At 44.1% G+C, this 24,974-nt stretch overlaps 3 protein-coding genes and 3 long non-coding RNA genes across 9 annotated transcripts in view; 2 read left to right on the top strand and 4 right to left on the bottom strand.

The window, feature by feature from the left end:
* The window catches only part of LOC145656914 (NLR family CARD domain-containing protein 3-like), an 81,431-nt gene extending 75,565 nt beyond the window's left edge, over positions 1–5,866 (bottom strand). Inside the window, exons 1-3 of one of the 2 annotated variants that reach the window (XM_081709875.1) lie at positions 5,014–5,866; positions 525–641; positions 90–243 (exon numbers count right to left, since the gene is read on the bottom strand). In XM_081709875.1, coding sequence (XP_081566001.1) covers positions 90–243; positions 525–597 — 227 coding nt within the window. In that variant the 5' untranslated portion in view covers positions 598–641; positions 5,014–5,866. The remainder of the gene's footprint in view (positions 1–89; positions 244–524; positions 642–5,013) is intronic. The other variant, XM_081709904.1, reaches the window with a different exon arrangement.
* A 2,870-nt stretch (positions 5,867–8,736) lies between these two features.
* On the top strand, positions 8,737–12,240 carry LOC145659358 (uncharacterized). The gene is made up of 3 exons (XR_014125511.1): positions 8,737–8,859; positions 10,146–10,222; positions 10,475–12,240. It is a non-coding gene; the product is annotated as an uncharacterized LOC145659358 (long non-coding RNA).
* Positions 12,241–12,528: 288 nt separating this feature from the next.
* Positions 12,529–17,687, top strand: LOC145659354 (uncharacterized). The gene is made up of 5 exons (XR_014125496.1): positions 12,529–13,306; positions 13,448–13,739; positions 13,849–14,141; positions 15,246–15,463; positions 16,735–17,687. It is a non-coding gene; the product is annotated as an uncharacterized LOC145659354 (long non-coding RNA).
* LOC145659385 (uncharacterized) lies at positions 14,153–15,532 on the bottom strand. Its single transcript, XR_014125599.1, has 3 exons — positions 15,452–15,532; positions 15,178–15,343; positions 14,153–14,657 (listed from the first exon to the last, which is right to left on the bottom strand). It is a non-coding gene; the product is annotated as an uncharacterized LOC145659385 (long non-coding RNA).
* A 204-nt stretch (positions 17,688–17,891) lies between the features above and the next one.
* On the bottom strand, positions 17,892–20,460 carry LOC145658751 (uncharacterized). Its single transcript, XM_081717992.1, has 2 exons — positions 20,211–20,460; positions 17,892–20,108 (listed from the first exon to the last, which is right to left on the bottom strand). The coding sequence occupies exon 2, from the start codon at positions 20,048–20,050 to the stop codon at positions 19,544–19,546; it is 507 nt and encodes a 168-aa protein (XP_081574118.1). The 5' UTR covers positions 20,051–20,108; positions 20,211–20,460; the 3' UTR covers positions 17,892–19,543.
* Positions 20,461–21,238: 778 nt separating this feature from the next.
* The window catches only part of LOC145656919 (NACHT, LRR and PYD domains-containing protein 3-like), a 486,221-nt gene continuing 482,485 nt past the window's right edge, over positions 21,239–24,974 (bottom strand). For all 3 annotated transcript variants that reach the window (XM_081709973.1, XM_081710003.1, XM_081710046.1), the window contains 3 exons: positions 21,834–22,731; positions 21,549–21,753; positions 21,239–21,303 (listed from right to left, as the gene is read on the bottom strand). In XM_081709973.1, the coding sequence (XP_081566099.1) occupies positions 22,180–22,731 (552 nt within the window). In that variant the 3' untranslated portion in view covers positions 21,239–21,303; positions 21,549–21,753; positions 21,834–22,179. The remainder of the gene's footprint in view (positions 21,304–21,548; positions 21,754–21,833; positions 22,732–24,974) is intronic.

Raw genomic sequence — 24,974 nt, 5'->3', positions numbered from 1 at the left:
ACTCCAGACTGTTGAAGAATGGCATCTTGTCATCTTAACTAACTCTGGTAGTGTAATTTATTTAAAAAAAAAACAATCAGTAAACTCACGTATGGATAAACTTTATTGTGTCATGAAGGGGGTTTTCCGTGTGTGTGTGTTGCAGAAGTCCAGCTGTATCAGAGCTCCACAGTGACGGTGTTGTTGGTGCTCCTGGCTCAGATGGGGGCGGAGCTTGTGGCAGCAGGTCTGGTGATTGTGCAGCTGAGGACAAAAATCAGCAGTGAATGGAGACCGTAACCATGACAACAGAGGAATTAAAATGACTGGACTAAACCACTCAGATGAAGAGCAGAGGGGATCTCCCAATAATAACCATGAGGAACTCTGAGAGATGATAAATGATTTGGCTCTCTTGTATACACACACACACACACACGTATGTACCCACACTGCCTTTCTGTGTACCATTCAGGGGTCAGAGATCAGTGTATGTTCAGTCATACCTGATCAGAGTTTTATCACATTAGCACTCCTGAACTCACCTGGTAGAGCAGGTACAGTAACATACATCTCCAGAATCGTGGTCTGATCCTCAGAGAGCACACATAATGTCATACTGATGAATATGTATCAGTCGCTATAAGACCATCTGCCCAGTACTGTAAATGTAATATAAAGATGTTTATGTAAATATTACTATGAGATCCTGTGATGTAATTTAATGCACATGTAAATACTTTACACAAAAGTCAAGGAAAAACAGGCAGTTTTGCTTGTAGCATCTTTACATTTTCGTTGCCAATTATCAACATTTTTTATTAAAGTTTCAAGGACCAGTATCAAAATAAATGGTTCCAATGGGAGGATGGAGGGATTAATGAAAGGAGAGGAGAGAAGGAGAAGGAGTTCACAGACGAGTGCTGTTGGTGTAATATGCAGTTTGGAGCTTGAGGTCCATTGATGGTCTTTGCCAAGCCTGGTGGCTGTAGCCTTCAAGTTCAGGGAGATAAAATGTCATCAGTACAAAATGCAATTTTCTGCCAGGAGTTGCTTAATGTTTATCTTTAAAAATGACAAATTTTATTTTTTGTTCTTCTGTCAGCACTACTCTGAGCCAAAGATGTTTTAAACTTTCATGAATATTAATGAGGTATTTATGCTCTGTGCCTCTGTAAAGCCAACCTCTTTCCTTGCAGTGCCTTATGGGTAAAAACCGGCCATGTGTTTTATTTATTTATTTTTTAATCTCAGACATATAATGTAATGCTGTTTATTTTTACATACAAGAAGAAATCATATTTTATGCCACTTCTTTTGTTTAAATGTATTACTGTATTTTGATACCTGAAGCATTGTTACCAAAATATAATCTTTTAAATACATCTATGGTCTGTTTATCTCTAATTTTCCCCTTTGAAACTGCTGATTACAGTCTGATTTGATATTTTTGATATTTTGAATAAGTAAATGTTAACATAGCATTACTGCTAATAAGTTTGAACAAAATGAATACTTTGATTAATGATGATTGAGGCATTTGAAGTGTTTGATCATTTGGGGGTGTCTATGGAAATGATACCTGTAAAATAGATGTTATTTCTTAACAAATATTAGCAAGTAAAAACAACACACTAAAAGAAAAAGACATTTTGATCAGTGGATTTATGTTAAAGGACCAACTAGATAAAAGTGTAATTTTGCTCCAAGTATGGATTTAAAACTCAATGATACTATTTCAGATGCAAAGAACTTAATCACATTCATACTAGAATAATTGGATACATTTTTTCTAAGATGACTTGGAAGGCGAGGATCAGGAGTTGAGTCTGTCCGACTGGGAGGCTGATTTAAGGGGATCAATGAACTGGAGAGACTTGGTGGTGTGTATTTTTTCATTTATGTATTTATTTTCATATCTTATTTTCTTAGCTAAGTAATATATGTATGAAACTCTGGTAAAGAGTGTCTGCCAAACACTATAAATGTAATCTGTATAAGTGTGAATGTAATGTTTAGCATTGCTTCATAAAGTTGGTATTGCAAATAATTCTTGAATCACTCTCAATTAGTTACATAGCTGCTTGATGTGGAGTGTAAAGGAACCTTTGTCTTGAGAGGTCCTAAGCCAGCTGATTCTTGCTGTAGTCAATGACTAATTTCTATGTCTTCTACTGTGTCAGACTGTAACACCGCCTCACCAGACCTGCACACCTTCACATACTGGTACAGTGCTCATGTAGCCTACTTCCAGGTACTCTGAAAAGTCCGTCCCTCATGATACTAGCATAGAATATCAGTAAACTGCGTGCGCAATGGTTGGGGGCCAATCTTCTCTGTGGCCAGTCTGGGGCCCCGGGGCCCCTCCGGAGCTGCTTCGGCCCCCCCCCTTGGCCCTTCCGGAGGCGCCCGAGCCCATCCGCGCCGTCCCCGGCCTTCCCGGATGCACGGTTCACCCAGAACCCAGAATCTGCCCAAATTCCTGGCCTGGTGACCTCTGTGACCTCTCTGGCAAGGAGGCGGGACTATGGCGATAGAGGGTCCGCTGTTGTTTCGCATATTAAGTAGCCATGTGCAGTTGAGCATGCATGTCAAGTAGCTTTGTTTCATGCTGTTAGACTGGCTTTCCAATATCTTCTATCTGTGTGTAATTATATTCATTTAAGATTAAGATTAAAAATTTGAAGATTAAGATTAAAAATCCAGACATCACTTCGTGCAACAGAATGCACAATAAATCTGTGCTGCTTCACTTTGTGAGGTATAACAGTATTAAACAGTGCCGCTTCACTTTGTGAAGTATAACAATATTAAACAGTGCCGCTTCACTTTGTGAAGTATAACAGTATTAAACAGTGCCGCTTCACTTTGTGAAGTATAACAGTATTAAACAGTGCCGCTTCACTTTGTGAAGTATAACAGTATTAAACAGTGCCGCTTCACTTTGTGAAGTATAACAGTATTAAACAGTGCTGCTTCACTTTTGAAAGTACAAATGATTATGAACAAGACCCAGAATAAATAATTAAAATAGGAATAAATATACACACAGAATAAATAATTAAAGCAGGAATACATATAAAACTATGTAAACCTGCCGTGGCCAAACTCTTTAGTTTCATGAACTCTCTCATGAAGTGCCACACGTCCAGCCTGCGACCAGCTGGTCCACTCATGGAACAGGCCGCTGCCTTGATCTTGCCCACGCTGGACCAGCAGTCATGGTCCATGTACAGGAGACAGGCACGCGCAAAACACACACATCCAACAGACAGACATGTGCCAAACACACAAACAATACAACAGACAGACACATGCCAAACACACAAACAATACAACAGACAAACACGTGCAAAACACACACACACACACACACATCCAACAGACAGACACGTGCAGAACACACACAGATAAAACAGACAGGCACGTGCAAATCACACACACACACACACACACACACACACACAACAGGCAGGCAATCGAAAAACACACACAAACAGACAACAAACAAGCACGCGCAAAACACACACAGACCCATACACACAACAGACAGGCACGCGCAAAACACACACACACAGAACAGACAGGCACCCACAAAACACACATACACACACACACTACAAACATGCACGTGCAAAACACACACACACAAACAACAGACAGACACGTGCAAAACATGCACATACAGACAAACACGTGCCAAACACACACACACACAACAGACAGGCACGCACAAAACACACACAGACCCATACACACCACAGACAGGCATGTGTAAAACACACACACAACAAACTGACATGTACAAACACACACTCACACACACTTACACACAACCATTTCACTACGAGTTATACTGTGTATGACTATTTATGTGACAAATAAACCAAATTTGAAACTTGAAACACACACAACAAACAGGCAAGTGCAAAACACACACACACACACACACACACACACACACACACACACACAACAGACAGGCACACTACAAACAGGCATGTGCAAAACACACATACACACAATATAACAGACAGGCATTTGCAAAACACACACACATCCAACAGACACACACAGAACACGTACATCCAACAGAAAGGTAAATGCAAAACACACACGCACAAAACAGACAAACACGTGCCAAACACACACACACACACACACACAACAGACAGACACACAAATCCAACAGACAGGCACGCATAAAACACACACACACACACACACACACACAGACAGGCATGTGCAAAACACACACATACAGACAGACACGTGCCTAACACACAAACGATACAACAGACAGACACACAAAACAAACATGCAATACAACAGACAGGCACATTCAAAACAGAGACATCCAACAGACAGACACGTGCAGAACACGCACAATACAACAGATAGGCATGCGCAAAACACACACACACAACAGACAGACACGTGCAAAACACACACACACATCCAACAGACAGGCACATGCAAAACACATACAGATAAAACAGACACATCCAACAGACAGGCACGCATAAAATACACACACACACACACACACACAACAAACTGACATGTGCAAAACACACACTCACACACAATTACAAAACAAACATGCAATACAACAGACAGGTACATTCAAAACAGAGACATCCAACAGACACGTGCAGAACACGCACAATACAACAGATAAGCATGCGCAAAACACACACACAACAGACAGGTACGTGCAAAACACACACACACACACATACACACATCCAACAGACAGGCACATGTAAAACACATACAGATAAAACAGACAAGCACGTGCAAAACACACACACACACACACACACAACAGACAGGCATGTGCACAACACACACATCCAACAGACAGGCATGTGCAAAACACCCACATGCAACAGACACACACAAAACATGCACATTCAACAGATAGACACACGCATCCAACAGACAGGCACATGCAAAACACACACACACACACAACAGACAGGCACACGCAAAACACACACACACACACACACTTTCTACCTTCCTTTCTACCTTTCCTCGGGAGGTCCTTTCTACCTTCCTCGAGAGTTCACTTCGGTCATCATCAACACTGTGTACATCCCACCTCAGGCTAACATGGACACTGCACTGTGGGAACTTCATGAGGCTCTCACACAGTTTCAGGCACAGCACCGGGACGCTGCACTTATTGTGGTTGGGGATTTCAACAGCGCTAACCTCAAGCGTGCGGTGCCCAACCTTTACCAGCACGTAACCTTCCCCACCAGGGGAAACAGGACACTAGACCACTGCTACACCCCATACAAGGACAGCTACAAGGCACTAGCTCATCCACCGTTTGGTAAGTCGGACCACACCGCCATCTTCCTCCTACCAAAATATAAACAAAGGCTGAAACTGGAAGCTCCGGTTCAGAGGGAGGTCGCGCGCTGGACAGACCAATCGGTGGCCGCTCTGCAGGACGCTCTGGATGACGCGGACTGGAACATGTTCCGGCGCAGCACTGATGATGTCAGCGAGTTTACGGAGGCAGTAGTAGGATTTATTGGGAAACTGGTGGACGACACGATCCCAAGAACCACCATCAAGAAGTTTTCCAACCAGAAGCCCTGGGTGGACAGAACCATCCGCGAGGCTCTGAACTCTCGCACTGCTGCCTACAATGCGGGGATCATCAGCGGGAACATGGACGAGTACAAGTCTGCAGCATACGGAGTGCGCAGGGCGGTGAGGGAGGCGAAGCGGCGCTACGGGAAGAAACTAGAGACACAGTTCCAGCAGAGTGGCTCTAGATCCCTGTGGCAGGGACTACGGATGATCACGGACTACAGGAGCCCACCCTCCGGACTTTGCTCGCTTCGAGGCTACATCTAGCAGCGCTAATGCTAACAGCGCCAATGCTAACGGCGCTAGTGCTAACAGCACTAATGCTAACGGCGCTAGTGCTAACAGCACTAATGCTAACGGCGCTAGTGCTAACAGCACTAATGCTAACGGCGCTAGTGCTAACAGCACTAACGCTAACGGCGCTAATGCTAACGGCGCTAATGCTAACAGCACTAATGCTAACAGCACTAATGCTAACGGCGCTAGTGCTAACAGCGCTAGTGCTAACAGCACTAATGCTAACAGCACTAATGCTAACAGCGCCAATGCTAACGGCGCTAGTGCTAACGGCACTAATGCTAACAGCGCTAATGCTAACAGCGCTAATGCTAACAGCGCCAATGCTAACAGCACTAATGCTAACAGCGCTAATGCTAACAGCACTAATGCTAACAGCGCTAATGCTAACAGCACTAATGCTAACAGCACTAATGCTAACAGCACTAATGCTAACAGCACTAATGCTAACAGCACTAATGCTAACAGCGCTAATGCTAACAGCGCCAATGCTAACAGCGCTAATGCTAACAGCGCTAATGCTAACAGCACTAATGCTAACAGCGCTAATGCTAACAGCACTAATGCTAACAGCGCTAGTGCTAACAGCACTAATGCTAACAGCGCCAATGCTAACGGCGCTAGTGCTAACAGCACTAATGCTAACAGCGCCAATGCTAACAGCGCTAATGCTAACAGCGCTAATGCTAACAGCGCTAATGCTAACAGCGCTAATGCTAACAGCACTAATGCTAACAGCGCTAGTGCTAACAGCACTAATGCTAACAGCGCTAGTGCTAACAGCGCCAATGCTAACAGCGCTAGTCCAAATGGCACTATCGGCGCAGCCAGTGGCACATGCGCGGGGCCCACCATAGAACAGCGCCCTCTCATCATTACGGAGAGTGACGTGAGGAGAGTGTTTAAAAGGGTGAATACCAGGAAGGCGATGGGACCAGACGGTATCTGCGGGAGGGTCCTCAAAGCCTGCGCAGATCAGCTAGCCCCGGTATTCACCGACATCTTCAATCTCTCCCTGACGCTCGGTATTGTCCCGTCCAGCTTCAAGCGGTCCACCATCGTCCCCGTCCCGAAGAAACCTCGACCCTCCGACCTCAATGACTACCGCCCTGTCGCCCTCACATCAGTCGTGATGAAGTGTTTTGAAAAGCTAGTCAGAGACTTCATCACATCTTCACTGCCAGCCTCCATGGACCCACTGCAGTTTGCATACCGCCACAACCGCTCCACTGACGATGCGATTGCACATCTGCTCCACACTACACTGACTCACCTGGACGAAGGGAGGGGAAATTATGTTAAAATGCTATTTGTCGACTACAGTTCAGCATTTAACACTATCATTCCCTCCCTACTCACTACTAAGTTGGGAGATCTAGGACTGCATACATCCCTGTGCGACTGGATCTCCAACTTCCTAACAGACAGACCACAATCAGTACGGGTGGGCAACTGCGCCTCATCCACCCTCACCCTCAGCACTGGAGCTCCTCAGGGTTGTGTCCTAAGCCCCCTGCTCTACTCACTGTACACCTACGACTGCACAGCCACTTCCAGCTCTAACACCATTGTCAAGTTTGCTGATGACACCGTTGTCGTGGGTCTGATCTCGGACAACGACGAGAGGGCCTACCTGGAGGAGATTAAACACCTGGAAAACTGGTGCCAGGAAAATAATCTCCTCCTAAACGTCAGTAAGACAAAGGAGCTGATCGTGGATTGCAGCAAGAAGCAGGAGCGGCACTACCAACCTGTGAGGATCAGTGGAACCATGGTGGAGAGAGTAGATAGTTTCAGGTACCTTGGTGTTCACATCTCGCAGGACCTGTCCTGGTCCCGCCATACCAGCTCCCTGGCAAAGAAGGCTCGTCAGCGTCTTTATCACCTCAGACGCCTAAGGGACTTCAGACTGCCCTCCAAGGTACTGCGGAACTTCTACACCTGCACTATCGAGAGCATCCTCACGGGGAACATCACAGTCTGGTTTGGAAATAGCACCAAGCAGGACAGACAAGCACTCCAAAGGGTAGTGCGTTCAGCAGAGCGCATCACTCACTCGGAACTTCCTGACCTGCAGACCACCTACTACAAGCGGTGCCAAACCAAGGCCAGGAAAATTGTGAAGGACCCCACCCATCCCAACAATAGACTGTTCTCTCTGTTGAGGTCAGGGAGGCGCTTCCGCTCCCTGAAGGCCAAGACAGAGAGGCTGAAGAGGAGCTTCTTCCCACAGGCCATTCGGGCCCTGAATCAGGGAAACTGATAAACTGTGGGGACCACCACCACCACCACGTAACATGACTGTTACGTAACATGACTGTATATCTGTATATCTGTACCACCACGTAACATGACTGTATATCTGTACATCTGTATATATAGATTTAGATTTATACTCAATTAACCTGTTACAACAACTGTAGATATGGTACTATACAATGGATCTGTACATTCTGTAGATTGTGTACATATATACTCAACCATATACATTGTACATTGTGTATATAATCATAATATACATATATTGTACATACATTGTTAATATATTTTTGTACATACATAGAATATATATTTATCTGTATATATATTTTTTTCTCTATGCACCCCTGGTTCTCTTCCTCAGTTTGGACAGAGCACTCTCCACCATTTCACTGCGTGTTGTACTGTGTATGACTATGTATGTGACAAATAAACCAAACTTGAAACTTGTATGTGTTTTCTTGACTTCTAAGCGTTCATAGAGTGTGTGACTGAGACAGATGTGTGATCAGGTGTGTTTCAGACACTGTCAGTCAAAGCCAGGAGCAGCAGGTACTGTATAACACCTGTAGAAACACAAGCTTAGTTCACCTGTGGTCACGTGACATGGCCGTTTTGAGCCACACTTCGGATCAGCGTTTCAAAAACGCTGCGCTTCAAAATCTCGAAACAAGCGTAGAAACGTCCGTGTCGACCGTCCCATCCTAACTACAGGTAACACTACAGCTAATGAACTATACAGAGAATCTGAACTGCCCACGGAGAATGTGGACAACACTACAAAATGGCTGAAACTGAACAGAAACTAACTGTAAAAAACAAACATCACAGCAGCAACTTTACGTTTAGACCAGAGGAGTTTTAACTGGGACCATTTGGAAAGATCACTGACTAACTACGACTTAAAATCCAGATTTACAATAACTGACCACATATATCTGACCCCGTTAAGTTATTTTAAATATAACTGCGCAATCGTGCTGCGCGTTCGCCATTGCAGATGCGTAGCGTTAACTTCCCCAGGACTTTAATCTTTACATTTAATCCACTTTTAGGTGAACCTACGATTTAAACACAGAACTACGTACTTACAAAACACGTTGTTTAAAGTGCACCGACATCGCATTTTATCAAACAGAATGAACTTACCGTGAAATATTTTAAACGCGCGTATCTCCAATCCGCCCAACTAATGGCGACAGTTCAGAAAATACTTTCGTTTCCTAGAAAAGGGTGAGACTACAGGAACTCCAGCGGGTAAGTAGAGGGCGGAGCACATGTCAATCACTTTCAACTGAAGCCAATTACACAACCGATTTATGATGTCAGTCATTTTTATTAAGCCAATCAGCAGCCAAAGTTAACTGTCCGTCATTTTTCTGCAGCCAATGACTTGTTTTGCGGCAGCGCTGAGAGTAAATCTCCACTATGTCGCATTAGTTACCTCCATATAACATTAATACAGAATACTCCGCAATATAAGACAAATATAGGAGTTCTAAATAAGCAGATTATTTTGTAGACATAGAACATAGAACACAGAACACATAGAACAGAACACATAACACATAGAACACAGAAAACATAGAACACATAGAACACAGAAAACATAGAACACATAGAACACAGAACACATAGAACAGAACACATAACACATAGAACACAGAAAACATAGAACACATAGAACACAGAAAACATAGAACACATAGAACACAGAAAACATAGAACACATAGAACACAGAAAACATAGAACACATAGAACACAGAACACATAGATCACAGCCTAACAGTAGTAGAACAGCAGTAAATCTGTATTTGCGTTGCTTTAAATGCCCTGCAGAGGAGATAAAGATACAAGACAACAGTAAGAATAAATAACAGTATATATAAATAACTACTCGGTCATGATATTATGACAAAATTAAATTTGTCAATTTCTTTTGAAAAGGGAAAACTGTCAGTGCCTGTGAAGTGTGGCTATTCATTTTTTGATTCTACAGATAGCGACCCTCAAGTACAGATCCCTGACTACCTGAGAGTCGTTCCAAAAAGGTTGTGGGCTGAACACAAGGACCAAGTGAGCTTTATAAACTGAACCATATCAGGCTAAATTACTAACAGTAGCTAGTGTGCTTCAAGCAATGTCCTCTTTCTCGTGAAAAGGAAGCAGACATTGTGGCTGTTATGAATTCACTGAAACAGCAAGGTGTGATTACACTTGTTAATCTCCTGCCACTCACAACCCTTTTATTGTTGGTGATTTACGTTCAGCCTTTTTCTGCATCCCTGTGCATAAGAACACAGCCTATTTTTGCTTTCACTTTTAAAGGAAAACAATATTCCTGGACTCGGTTGCCGCAGGGTTTTCTGGATCCTCCTGCTGTCTTTGCCGCCGCTGTGCGAGACTCCCCATCCTCACTGATGCTACCTGAAGGCTGTACGGTGCTACAGTACACAGATGACATTATACTGACTGCTGAAAATGAGCACACGTTGAACCTCTCAGAGAGGTTCAACAAGGCTGCTGACACATCTGGCTGATGCAGCTTCAAGGCTGCGCTTGATAAACTGCAATACTGTCAAACAAGGTCTAATTTTTATTGTTTATTCTGTCTCAAGGAAGTCGCAAGAATCACATACAGGACCGTATACAGGACCGCATACAGGACCGTATACAGGACCGCATATACAGGACCGCATACAGGACCACATACAGGACCACATACAGGACCGCATATACAGGACCGCATACAGGACTGCATACTGGACTGCATACCAGACCACATACAGGACTGCATACAGAACCTCATACAGGACTGCATACAGAACCTCATACAGGCTGTCAAGGCATTCAAAGTACCAGCCACAAAGAGGGGCATGATGTCATTCCTGGGTCTGATCTACTATTGTTGTTCATGGAGACCAGACTGTTCATTCCATGACAAGATCCTGAGACAGAGCTGCAGTTCAGATTCTCCTAACACTGTCACATGGACAACTGAGACAAACTAGAAACAAAACAGGGGACAGTGAGGCCACAGAGTGGCCATCGGACTGTACTGACACCTTCATCTCACATATTGTAGCCACTGACCCGTGCTGGACCGACGTCGCTATAATACAAGAAAATAGTGAACAAGCAGATATTGACTTTTGGAGTGCAAATAAGTGCACTTGAGGTACTGAAGGCTTTCTTACCTGACCCGACGGCCACACTGCATTAACTAAATCTTGTTTAGCATTTCTCGTGTGACATTTTCATGGTGTCTGTCATGTCGGGGGTGATTGATAATATTAACAACAGATTAACTAAAGTAATGCAACAGAGAGGAACACAGCTTCAGTTTTTAATCCTTCAACACCTCTAGTGATATAGTTAACAATAATAATAATAATAATAATAATAATAATAATAATAAATCCCTTTTTAACTACCTCTCCCTTGTCACGGTTGGTCATCCAGTAGGAGGGACACGCCCACTCCTGCTAGGGATCACACAACGGCCCTGCTCTAAATCACCTATTAATTGTGTTCACCTGATCCTTATTTCCCTTCACCCCCTATTTAAACCCAAGACAGCACTGCACATTAGCAGACTACAGAGTTATGAGTCTCTACAAGACGCAACATTTCCTAGAGAGAGCTAGACTTGTTGTTGTTGTTGTTGTTGTTGTTGTTGTGGTTGTTGTTTTGATAGTGCTTTGGGTCTTTACTTTCTATGTACGCTAAAGAGCACTTCCTCACAACCTCACCTTTCACTCCCTCTGTGCCGCCCACGTCACACCCTTCACTCATACATACACACATACGCATACTCACACTCTCTCTCTCACTCACACACACACACACCTGTCCAGTGGAAGTTTATGGCATAGGGGAAAGTGTATGGGTAGGTGTGTGTGAGAGGATGTGATTGGCTGTGTGTAAGTAAATGCACCGTGATGGTGCAGTTAGCAAAAAGCTGTTTTATTACATACACACCTACAGGCCGTGTCTGATTCCATACTGTACAGAAGTTTTATGCTTGCATTTTATCAGTGATGAAAATGTTAGTCTGGAAAAAAGGTGAAAAATTAAAGCCAGCCTTAACCTCATTGGTCTGTGTGATCATTTGTGTGTTGTGATTGGCTAGTCATCATTTTGGTTCCTGTGTACATTAGTTGGTCCATTTCTTCTTCCTTTCTCTTTGTCCTGAATGTGTTTTATTTGGAGTATGTGATGTGTTTTGATATGAATTTGTAACAGTTTTATGAAGACTGACGTCGCTGCTGTTGTAAACCAGACAGCTCCACAACCTTGATCTCTGACTTATGTCCTTTGTTCTGATGTGTGGGTGTATCTGTGGATATTTAGTGGATTATTTGATCATTTGAGCTGTTTATTTTATAAAGATTCAATATGTGCAATATGTGCATTTTACACAAGCTTGCCATCCCAATACTCCACATTCCTGCAGTAAAAACACTGCAATGTCATATTTTGAATATGTTGCAAAGTGTTTTCCAAGAATATCACAGAGTGAATTGATCATTTGCTTTGTGTTTTTTATGCCATTTTAAAAAGATACTATAGTGAACTGATCAGCTATTTGCACAATATTGCTCAATATTTTATCCACCTTCCTAAGAAAGTGATCTTTATAAATGTAGTGGATTTAACAGAAAAAATGGAAGGTTTGAATTTCCAAAAAATAAGACTTTTCTCTTCTACATATGCTTTAACACACACTTTCTTTAGGTGCATTAGACCCAAGATATGTTTAAATAAGCTGAAGAACATGTTTATTTTAGATTTTCATTGTGTGAACTAAAGGAGCGAGAAACTTCCTCTACGGATGATGACAAGATGGAGGTTCGTGCCAAGCCTTCAGTGCAGACTCACCGGAAACCTGCTGAAACTTGTGACTTGTGGTTTCCGTTTCTGCTTTTCTGCTCAGTTCCACAGGGGGTTTGTTGTCTTGTATCTAAGACAGTAATGTCACTCTATAGATTTCCTTACACAGAGAGCTGTTTGACACCAGAGTGTTGACTAGCTGATATGTTTACAAATAAATAAACCCACCAAAGTGGTGGGTAGCTAGTTAATATGTTTACAAATAAATAAACCCACCAAAGTGGTAGGTAGCTGATATGTTTACAAATAAATAAACCCAACAGAGTGGTGAGTAGCTAATATGTTTACGAATGAAACATTGGCTTGGGATTTGGTCAGCTAACGCTAGCTAACCTACGGGCTACTCTGAACACTGATGTCTGATTTATTGAATGCCTTTTTAAACTCCACTTTCTTAATCTTTTTCAGTTCCTGTATCGACCTTCTCTTCAGTAAAGGGGAATCTTCATGACGATGCTACTCTCCCCTGCACTCAGATGTGTTCTGGTCTGGTCACATGGACTGTGTTTGATAAACAACTTGACATTCTGGATCAGTGTAACCAGACATTCTGTCAGTCAAAGGAGGGATTTTACATGTCATATGATCAGTACCTGAAGGAAGCTCCTCAGCATCACTGATGTTGATTACACTAAGAGGAACTGGTACACCTGTGAGTGTGATGGTGTAGACATCTGTGATATGGGTCTATGGATAGAGGGTAAGGGTTTGTTCTCTCAGTCTTTGCTAACGAACCCTTAATCATTTAGTTTTAATAGTATGTATTACATTTGAGCCCCTTTAAAGTTACTGATGGTTTTTCTTTTCAGCATTGAGTTCTTCAGTTCAGATCAAGCCCATTGAAAATCTGGTGCTGGATTTGTCCATATCAGAGTCAGTGGAGATTATTTATAACAGCACAGGTGCAGCTGCTCCCTCTAGTGGACAAATCTGCACAGTGGCTGGACACTCACTGAAGTGTGAACCTGAATACACTCAGAGAGCGTCGCTCATCTCTGCTGTTGAGCTGAGAGGAACCGCACCATCTGATAGTGGATCATTTACATCATCAGAGACACTAAGAATGAAGAGATTATTCAAACATAAACAGTTACTGTGGAAGGTAAGTGTAGTTATTGTGATTTTAATGTTATCTAGAATTACTTTATGTTGGGAAGGAGGGTGTGAGTAGTGTCAGTAACTTTTCATGCACATCTGTGGTTCAGTATTAGTTTGACTATAAATGCCGGGATCATGTGAACAGTGTGGACTGAGTGTAATAGTTTGAGGTCTTGGTCTTAATTGAGGTGCTGTTTATTGAAGCATATCCCCACTAAAGCATGTGATGTTCACTGGACTCTTTGAGGTGGATTCTCAGATGGACACTCTTAGATCCAGCCATTGATGTTTTACGGCACTTTGTGTGATGCCTGCTTACTGATACCAAAACAATTATGAGTGATTGAGTGATGAGTGAGAATTCAAGTGTCTGTATTTATGAATGTATGGAAACAGGGATGTCAGGAGGGTGGCCAATCGTTACGGTGTGTGTATGTCCAGCAATGGTTGGTGCTCTGTCCTGGTCTTAACCTCCTCCCCTTCCTCTGCACTGGTGCACTCCCCCAGGGGGCTGTGGTTTCTGATAGAGAGAACACTGTAAATTCGCTGATGCTTCTCATCAGTCTGTGTGTGATTTGAGTGCAAAAGCTGATTTCTGTCTGTAAAGTGTCCTTGAGTTTGCGAAAGGTGCTAAATAAATGTAGCCGACTAATAATAATTTTATTTCTAGTGTGGCTGATGTGTGTTTTTAGTTTGGCCTTGTCTGCTCCTGAAGCTCAATCCCTCTACATACGACCCTCAATAAATCAACAAACACTTCACCCTCAGTATCACTGTTCAGGTATCTCAGTGCTGTAGCACCTGAAGCCCAGACCAGGTGATAACACAGGGAAGGGCAAGGCACCCCATACGCCATCATAAATATAATCCCATAATCCATTATAATCCTGTTTTTAGAGGGAAACAAGGAGAGGAGTCGTGATAATGTAGTTCATGTAGTTCTCAATAACTGAATTATAACTCCAGACTGTTGAAGAATGGCATCTTGTCATCTTAACAAACTCTTAATTTATTTAAAAAAAAACAATCAGTAAACTCACGTATGGATAAACTTTATTGCGTCATGAAGGGGGTTTCTGACTGTTTTTTCCGTGTGTGTGTGTTGCAGAAGTCCAGCTGTATCAGAGCTCCACAGTGACGGTGTTGTTGGTGCTCCTGGCTCAGATGGGGGTGGAGCTTGTGGCAGCAGGTCTGGTGATTGTGCAGCTGAGGACAAAAATCAGCAGTGAATGGAGACCGTAACCATGACAACAGAGGAATTAAAATGACTGGACTAAACCATCACATTTATCACATTAGCACTCCTGAACTCACCTGGTAGAGCAGGTACGGTAAGATACATCTCCAGAATCGTGGTCTGATCCTCAGAGAGCACACATAATGTCATACTGATGAATATGTATCAGTCGCTATAAGACCATCTGCCCAGTACTGTAAATGTAATGGAAAGATGTTTATGTAAATATTACTATGAGAGCCTGTGATGTAATTTAATGCACATGTAAATACTTTACACAAAAGTCAAGGAAAAACAGGCAGTTTTGCTTGTAGCATCTTTACATTTTCGTTGCCAATTATCAACATTTTTTATTAAAGTTTCAAGGCTCAGTATCAAAATAAATGGTTCCAATGGGAGGATGGAGGGATTAATGAAAGGAGAGGAGAGAAGGAGAAGGAGTTCACAGACGAGTGCTGTTGGTGTAATATGCAGTTTGGAGCTTGAGGTCCACTGATGGGTCTCTTTGCCAAGCCTGGTGGCTGTAGCCTTCAAGTTCAGGGAGATAAAATGTCATCAGTACAAAATGCAATTTTCTGCCAGGAGTTGCTTAATGTTTATCTTTAAAAATTACAAATTTTATTTTTTGTTCTTCTGTCAGCACTACTCTGAGCCAAAGATGTTTTAAACTTTGCTCATGAATATTAATGAGGTATTTATGCGCTGTGCCTCTGTAAAGCCAACCTCTTTCCTTGCAGTGCCTTATGGGTAAAAACCGGCCATGTGTTTTATTTATTTATTTTTTAATCTCAGACATATAATGTAATGCTGTTTATTTTTAAATACAAGAAGAAATCAGATTTTATGGTACTTCTTTTGTTTAAATGTATTACTGTATTTGGATACCTGATGCATTGTTACCAAAATATAATCTTTTAACTACATCTATGGTCTGTTTATCTCCAGTTTTCCCCTTTGAAACTGCTGATTACAGTCTGATTTGATATTTTTGATATTTTGAATAAGTAAATGTTAACATAGCATTACTGCTAATAAGTTTGAACACAAACTTATTGCAACAACAGACTCAAAATGAATACTTTGATTAATGATGATTGAGGCATTTGAAGTGTTTGATCATTTGGGGGTGTCTATGGAAATGATACCTGTAAAATAGATGTTATTTCTTAACAAATATTAGCAAGTAAAAACAACACACTAAAAGAAAAAAACATTTTGATCAGTGGATTTATGTTAAAGGACCAACTAGATAAAAGTGTAATTTTGCTCCAAGTATTGATTTAAAACTCAATGATACTATTTCAGATGCAAAGAACTTAATCACATTCATACTAGAATAATTGGATACATTTTTTCTAAGATGACTTGGAAGGCGGGGATCAGGAGTTGCGTCTGTCCGACTGGGAGGCTGATTTAAGGGGATCAATGAACTGGAGAGACTTGGTGGTGTGTATTTTTTCATTTATGTATTTATTTTCATATCTTATTTTCTTAGCTAAGTAATATATGTATGAAACTCTGGTAAAGAGTGTCTGCCAAACACTATAAATGTAATCTGTTTAAGTGTGAATGTAATGTTTAGCATTGCTTCATAAAGTTGGTATTGCAAATAATTCTTGAATCACTCTCAATTAGTTACATAGCTGCTTGATGTGGAGTGTAAAGGAACCTTTGTCTTGAGAGGTCCTAAGCCAGCTGATTCTTGCTGTAGTCAATGACTAATTTATATGTCTTATACTGTGTCAGACTGTAACACCGCCTCACCAGACCCGCACACCTTCAGATACTGGTACAGTGCTCATGCAGCCTACTTCCAGGTACTCTGAAAAGTCCGTCCCTCATGATACTAGCATAGAATATCAGTAAACTGTGTGCGCAATGGTTGGGGGCCAATCTTCTCTGTGGCCAGTCCAGGGCCCCGGGGCCCCTCCGGAGCCACTTCGGCCTCCCCTTGGCCTTTCTGGAGGCGCCCGAGCCCATCCGCGCCGTCCCCGGCCTTCCCGGACGCACGGTTCACCCAGAACCCAGAATCTGCCCAAATTCCTGGCCTGGTGACCTCTGTGACCTCTCTGGCAAGGAGGCGGGACTATGGCGATAGAGGGTCGGCTGTTGTTTCGCATATTAAGTAGCCATGTGCAGTTGAGCATGCATGTCAAGTAGCTGTGTTTCATGCTGTTAGACTGGCTTTTCAATATCTTCTATCTGTGTGTAATTATATTCACTTAAGATTAAAAATTTGAAGATTAAGATTAAAAATCCAGACATTTCACAGAATGTCAGTTTCATTGGCTTCCGCATTTCTAATGGTTTTCCGCATTTTAAAAAAAATATCTCCCACTAATATATATAGTTAAAATTGCATGTTCATTTAAAAATAAGATTAAAGCTGACTTAATTGAATGTTATTTCCTACACAGGAAACTGAACTGTTTGAATAGTTGTTTATTGTTCATGAAATAAATAATATCAATCAAAATAAGTGCATCATTTGTGAGATTTTGGTAATGAGACACAAAGTTATTTATTCACTTTCTTAAAGTAGTTTAATTCGGTGCCCATTCACTTCGTGCAACAGAATGCACAATAAATCTGTGCTCATTCACTTTGTGAAGTACAAAGCACAAGAAATCAATGCTCGTTCATTTTTTGAAGTACAAAGCAGAATAACTGAGACTTAAAATAGAGTGCAAGTCATTGCTCATTCACGCTGTGAAGTACAAAGCAGAATAAGTCAGTGCTGCTTCACTTTGTGAAGTATAACAGTATTAAACGGTGCTGCTTCACTTTGTGAGGTATAACAGTATTAAACGGTGCTGCTTCACTTTGTGAAGTATAACAGTATTAAACGGTGCTGCTTCACTTTGTGAAGTATAACAGTATTAAACAGTGCTGCTTCACTTTGTGAAGTATAACAGTATTAAACGGTGCTGCTTCACTTTGTGAAGTATAACAGTATTAAACAGTGCTGCTTCACTTTGTGAGGTATAACAGTATTACACGGTGCTGCTTCACTTTGTGAAGTATAACAGTATTAAACAGTGCCGCTTCACTTTGTGAAGTATAACAGTATTAAAATGTATTAAACAGTGCTGCTTCACTTTGTGAAGTATAACAGTATTAAACGGTGCTGCTTCACTTTGTGAAGTATAACAGTATTAAACAGTGCTGCTTCACTTTGTGAAGTATAACAGTATTAAACGGTGCTGCTTCACTTTGTGAAGTATCACAGTATTAAACGGTGCTGCTTCACTTTGTGAGGTATAACAGTATTAAACAGTGCTGCTTCACTTTGTGAGGTATAACAGTATTACACGGTGCCGCTTCACTTTGTGAAGTATAACAGTATTAAAATGTATTAAACAGTGCTGCTTCACTTTGTGAAGTATAACAGTATTAAACAGTGCTGCTTCACTTTGTGAAGTATAACAGTATTAAACAGTGCTGCTTCACTTTGTGAAGTATAACAGTATTAAACGGTGCTGCTTCACTTTGTGAAGTATAACAGTATTAAACAGTGCTGCTTCACTTTGTGAGGTATAACAGTATTACACGGTACTGCTTCACTTTGTGAAGTATAACAGTATTACACGGTGCCGCTTCACTTTGTGAAGTATAACAGTATTAAACAGTGCCGCTTCACTTTGTGAAGTATAACAGTATTACACGGTGCCGCTTCACTTTGTGAAGTATAACAGTATTAAACAGTGCCGCTTCACTTTGTGAAGTATAACAGTATTAAACGGTGCTGCTTCACTTTGTGAAGTATAACAATATTAAACAGTGCTGCTTCACTTTGTGAAGTATAACAGTATTAAACAGTGCTGCTTCACTTTGTGAAGTATAACACAGTATTAAACAGTGCTGCTTCACTTTGTGAAGTATAACAGTATTAAACGGTGCTGCTTCACTTTGTGAAGTATCACAGTATTAAACGGTGCTGCTTCACTTTGTGAGGTATAACAGTATTAAACAGTGCTGCTTCACTTTGTGAAGTATAACAGTATTAAACAGTGCTGCTTCACTTTTGAAAGTACAAATGATTATGAAGAACACACAGAATAAATAATTAAAATAGAAATAAATATACACAGAATAAATAATTAAAAGCAGGAATACATATAAAACTATGTACAAGTATGAACAATGGGGTGAGTGGGGTGGTCAGCAGATCACTGACCCTGTCCAGCATCTCCTCTCTTCATCTCTTCCATCCACTGCTCCACGGTCTTCCCACCTGCCGCCGTGCAGAAGTGCAGCCCGTGAAACCTGCTGTGGCCAAACTCTTTAGTTTTAGGTTGGCCACACTGCTTGCAGGCGTAGTGCTCATGCTCGCGTCGCTTCGTGGGGACGGCCTGTCCATCCGCAGCGGCGGCGGCGGCAGCAGCGGCCTCGGCCTCTGCCTTTTTCTTCCAACGCCACGCCGTGGTCCGGGGCACTTTGGGCCCGGCCGGCGCGGCAGGGGCAGCAGGAGTGGCGACGGTGGCAGAAGCCGCGTCGCCTTCCGGACCGGAGCTCGTCGGGGTCTCCCCGAGAGGAAGAGGAGGTTGGCCTCGGACGCGCTGAGAAGCCTGCCCGGACGCATCCTGCTGGATGTTAAAGTCAAAGGCAGGGTGCCCGTGAGTCGGACGCTCCGGGAGCTTACTCAGCGTGGGAGGGAGGGGTTCTGGGGCCACCATGGGAGTGCTGGACTGGCCAACGCTCAGGTGCAGAACATCCTGTTCCTGCTTTTTCTTCCTGGCGTTGTACGTGTAACAAAAACAGCAGCACAGCCTATTAGTACTCAGCCTGTATAGTCCACAGTGCCAATAAGGTCAATATAAAACCCCCTAAACTCACCACTGGGTCAGGTGTCTGCTGATTCAACTCAAAAAGTTGAATACGGGTCCGGGTCACGAGGCCGGGGCTGCCGAGGACTACGTCACTGATGACGCTGTAGTCCCTCATGACGGCAGCCAACCTGTTCACCCTGACGCTGGCGACGGTCTGACTGGCCGGGTGAAGCCGACAAAGCGCCAGGCACACGGCCTCCACCAGGCGGCTGACGCTGGGCCACTGAGCAGGCCCGCTGCCTTGTCCAAGGAAGCAGCTGTGATACAAAAGCACACACAGACAGACAGACAGAATCAATTATTCACACAGCTACAAGTCAAACTCAAGGAAACTCATTGGATTATTGAGAGTGAGCTTACTGCTTCAGACTCTCCGTTCCAGCTACAACAGAGGTCTTAGAGTGGCTGCTTTTAAACCGTCCCTTAATAAGTCAGTCTCTGTGATACGGTAGCTAGGCAACGCTGCCCGTGTCACTCTCTGGCAGTTTGTCCCAGAGAGCAACGATGCTGTCTACCCTCTGCTGTATCACAAAGGCTTGGTGACGCAGGTCCACCAGACTGTCGGCCAGGTTTACTACATGATGGTAGCCTGGAACACCATTAGGTCCCAGGCTCTCCTAGAAATAAAAGAAAGAAACATACACTTTTGGACTGAAGCACACAAATGTTTACTGCTCTCATATGGTTGAACACCTTTTTTTGGAGTGCTTAGGACTCGTGTTGCGCTGTACATGTAAATACAAAGTGAACAGAAAGAACTACAGTGTACTTACATCCTCCTCATCCCCACACAAAGCCTGAGTCTGGGTAGCAACCTGGCAGTCAGGAACGGTCTCCTTGGTCATCCCAGACGCCGAGGACTCGGCCGGGTCCGACCGGGTCCGCGACGAGGCAGCCGGAGAACGAGGTCCCACCGCTGCGTGATGGAGAGGCGGCAGTGGTTCGAGACTGTGCTCAGAGCACGTGGGGTCCACAAACTCATCGAATCCCACATCCACGTCCTCGAAGCCCTCGTCCTCCAGCTCTGGAAGGTCCTCATCGCTGATCCCATCTGGAGCGTCTGGATCCCTGCCGAGGTCCTCCTGCAGCACTACGCCAGTCTGAGAGTAGAGATACTCCTCCCTGATGAGCTCAACTATACAAGTGTTTAATACATCACAGGGAAAAAATGGTTAAGTGTGCGTGTGTGTGTGTGTGTGTGTGTGTGTGTGTGTGTGTGTGTGTGCGCGTGCGTGTGTGTGTGTGTGTGCGTGTGTGCGCGTATGTGTGTGCGTGTGTGTGTGTGTGTGCGCGTATGTGTGTGTGTGTGTGTGTGAGAGAATATGAGAGGTGGGGGGGGGATTACCTGTATACTCTCCAGGAATAGTGTAATCCTCAGCCAGCTGGAGCCCAAGGAGTTGCTGGCTCAGCTGGTTGGCGTAGTGCTGCAGCTGGCCGCTGTAGCAGACCCGAGTAGCTTCCCTCCACTGCCGCTGCCGCGCGGTCCTCGTTCCACCTCACCAACCCTTCCAGCAGGTACGCCTGGAAGTGCAGGGCACTCACACTTGTACCTGCAGCAGTCGAGGAAAGGAGGCTTTTAGTAAACAGTGCTGACATGCATACAGAGAGCGAGTGCGAGAGAGGCACTCACCAGGTACGAAGCGGTTCAGGTGCAGGTGGAACGACTCCAGGGACGTGGAACCGCGTGCGCAGCGATACATGGGCAGGATGACCCCTCCCCTGGTCACCTGCCCCACCCTCCTGTACAGCTGAACACCAGGAGGGTCCTGAATGCAGTGGAGGTGGCACCTCTGGGTCTGCCAGATGTCCTCCATCTTCTTGCAGTCCAGAAGCCTGACGCCCATGGTGTCCGTCACATCCATGTAGTCTTCCAGCAGCTCCTGGACCAGCAGCTCGGTCTCCTGGGCCCCGTGCGTGCGGCGCCGACAGTGCCGAGCCAGCTCCAGCCGTGGGTCTGCCGGAAGACCCGGCGTCAGTCAGACGGCCTCTGGACTGCGGTGCCTCCCCGAGCTCCGACTGCCTGGCCTCCTGCAGACGGGCCAAAGACGCAGGAGGAGAGGCGGCCCACAAAGACGCCGTACAGCTGGTGACTGTCCGTGATGACACCTGCTGCGAACCCTCTCATGAAGTGCCACACGTCCAGCCTGACGACCAGCTGGTCCACTCGTGGAAGAGGCAGCTGTCTTGCTCTTCCCCACGCTGGAACAGCAGTCACGGTCCACGTAGAGGAGCTGGGGAGGGGCCTCGCGGGCTCGCCGGTACCGCTCCATCAGCTTGACGCACATGGGCAGCAGGCCCTCGCCCTCCGCCGCCGTGAGGATGCTGATGAGGACCTGCCCAAACTCGTTCCCCACGTTTGTAGCCCATGCCGCCGTGAGGATGCTGATGAGGACCTGCCCAAACTCGTTCCCCACGTTTGTAGCCCATGCCGCCGTGAGGATGCTGATGAGGACCTGCCCAAACTCGTTCCCCAAATTTGTAGCCCATGCCGCCGTGCTGGCAGCGGCGTCGGCAAGCTTCTCGGTCACCTGAAGGAACAAAAGGCACACGACGCACGTCGCACACGTGACAATCAAGCATATCGTAGAGGTTACCGTTCAGCGGCGCGCGTGCGTGCAGGTTGTCCGGTGATGGTGCTGGGGTCAGAAACTTCCTGAGCACGGAGAGGTACTCGGAGGACTTGGCTAGCCACTGCTGTCTGTGCCTGTACAGCGAGGTCACACTGTTCCCCAGAGTGCGACCCCGCATCAGGCAAACGACCTCCTTATCGCAGGACAGCCTAAAGAACGCCAACACAATCACAGATCAACCAGCAGGTCACACATTATTATTCATTCTCTCTCTCTCTCTCTCTCTCTCTCTCTCTCTCTCTCTCTCTCTCTCTCTCTCTCTCTCTCTCTCTCTCTCACACACACACACACACACACACACACACACACACATCAGTGTCACATACAGAGAACACTTACAATGAACGCGGTACTACGCCGCACGTCCGCAATACAATACAGCAACACACACGGTCGATCTGGAGTTGTAAAGCAGCACTCCAGACGAGCCACTGCAGACGAGCACGCAAACCACCTGCTCACATTTCATCAGTCATTTTAATGCCATCTAGCCAGACAGATGGTCGGACACCCGCTATTTCGCACATAAACCACCGGCCGAGCGAGCCGCTAATCGGGCCCATGAAATGTCACGTTTACAGTACATTCCCGAGGTAGGTAGACGGGGAATAAAAGCCAGGTAAAGAAAAAGAGCGTAAAACGTCTGAAAAACGAACGGAAGGGAAACTTCCTTAGCCGTCGATACTTACCGCACGCCGTGAGAAGTGTGACAGTGTGACGAGCCAGCAACGGGATAGCAACGGGAGAGCCAATGAAAACTCGCGAATCCTACTGGAACAGGCCAATGAGAGGACGCGGGCCTTTTAGAACCATTTGGAACAGATTGGAACAGCATCGGAACCGAAGTGGTAGCTCAGTGGTGAAGGTGCTTGATTTGTGATCAGAAGGTTGCTGATTCAAGCTCCACCACTGCTAAGTTCCTACTGTTGGGCCCCTGAGCCTCAATTGCCCAAGTTGTACTCAGTCGTAGTTGTAAGTAACTTTGGACAAAAAGTGTCAGTTAAATGCTGCTATAAAGGTAAATTCTGAAGGACAAACATACAAAAACAACCCACAAGAGCTTTGTGGTTAAATTATTACCTTGAATAATATTTATATTTTTTCCTGGTTGGAATGAAATAAAATTGAACCATTTTACTTGATAAGAAGGATTTGTAGGGTTTAAATATTATTCAAGACTGTGTTTGTAATATTCAGGACAATGGTGAGAAATTCCGGACCAAGCTCTACACGTAAGGCATTTCCCAGCTTTGGTGAGCAAAGCTCATATACAGCATACACACTCTCTACTATACACATATACTCAATAATTTTATGCATACATTTGCATAATTATGATTTCAATGTTACAGAGTAAAGTGTTAGGTGGTTGTTACTGTGCACTGAAACAAAATATGTAACCACACAAGTAAGGTCTGAGAGAAGTTTCCGTTAAAAATAGAGGCTGAATTGATATTCAGTGCCAATGCCAACTGTTCCAGAGAAAGAGACTCTAGAATGTGCATATTCTGCACACTACTCAAATTTGAAGGAAAGTTGTTTTGCAGCCTTTTGAGTTAGCTGTTTTACATATGATGTAGTTAGTTCTGGTGGATCCTGCAGTTTCTGGTGAAATTGGTGGAGGGCAGAGAGCTCATGTTCTAGCACTATTTCTTGCTGTTCAGAAAGCAGTTTGACAGAGACGTCTGAGATACCAGGGGATTTGCTGTTTAACACAATGGTGTCGATTTGGTTCAGAACAGTTAAGAAAATGAAAGCTCTGACCATTGAAGCTTTTTGTTTGTAGATTAGAGTAGATCTGGCTTATGTAGTGGTCTGGTTGGACAGTGGTTGAGAGTCAAGGCTGCTTCCATGGAAACGGCTCATTTAACAAATCTGCTGAAAAATGAAGAGCCTCCCTTTTAAGCCCTGCCCTTAGAACAAAAAGCTAAAGGAAGAATTGCAAATAGTCCCAGCATAACAAGTCTGTAGACAACACATAAATCACATGGATAAAATTAAAAACATAGTTGACAAACAGTAGCTCCACTTCAATACGTTTTACGTCACCTCCACATACAAACACACAGACACGCAATTCAGCACAACAACCAAGGCAGAGAAGTAACCACTAGTATCCCTCCCAACTGTTATTGGTAATA

The sequence above is a fragment of the Electrophorus electricus genome, chromosome 1 (genome assembly GCF_041902795.1).
Source record: "Electrophorus electricus isolate QZ-2024a chromosome 1, ASM4190279v1, whole genome shotgun sequence".
Lineage (NCBI taxonomy): Eukaryota > Metazoa > Chordata > Actinopteri > Gymnotiformes > Gymnotidae > Electrophorus > Electrophorus electricus.
This window is presented reverse-complemented; position numbering and strand designations above follow the sequence as displayed.

Excerpts from the sequence above, each read along its gene's own strand:
- LOC145658751 (XM_081717992.1), bottom strand. The coding sequence starts at position 20,050 with ATGGTGGCCCCAGAACCCCTCCCTCCCACGCTGAGTAAGCTCCCGGAG.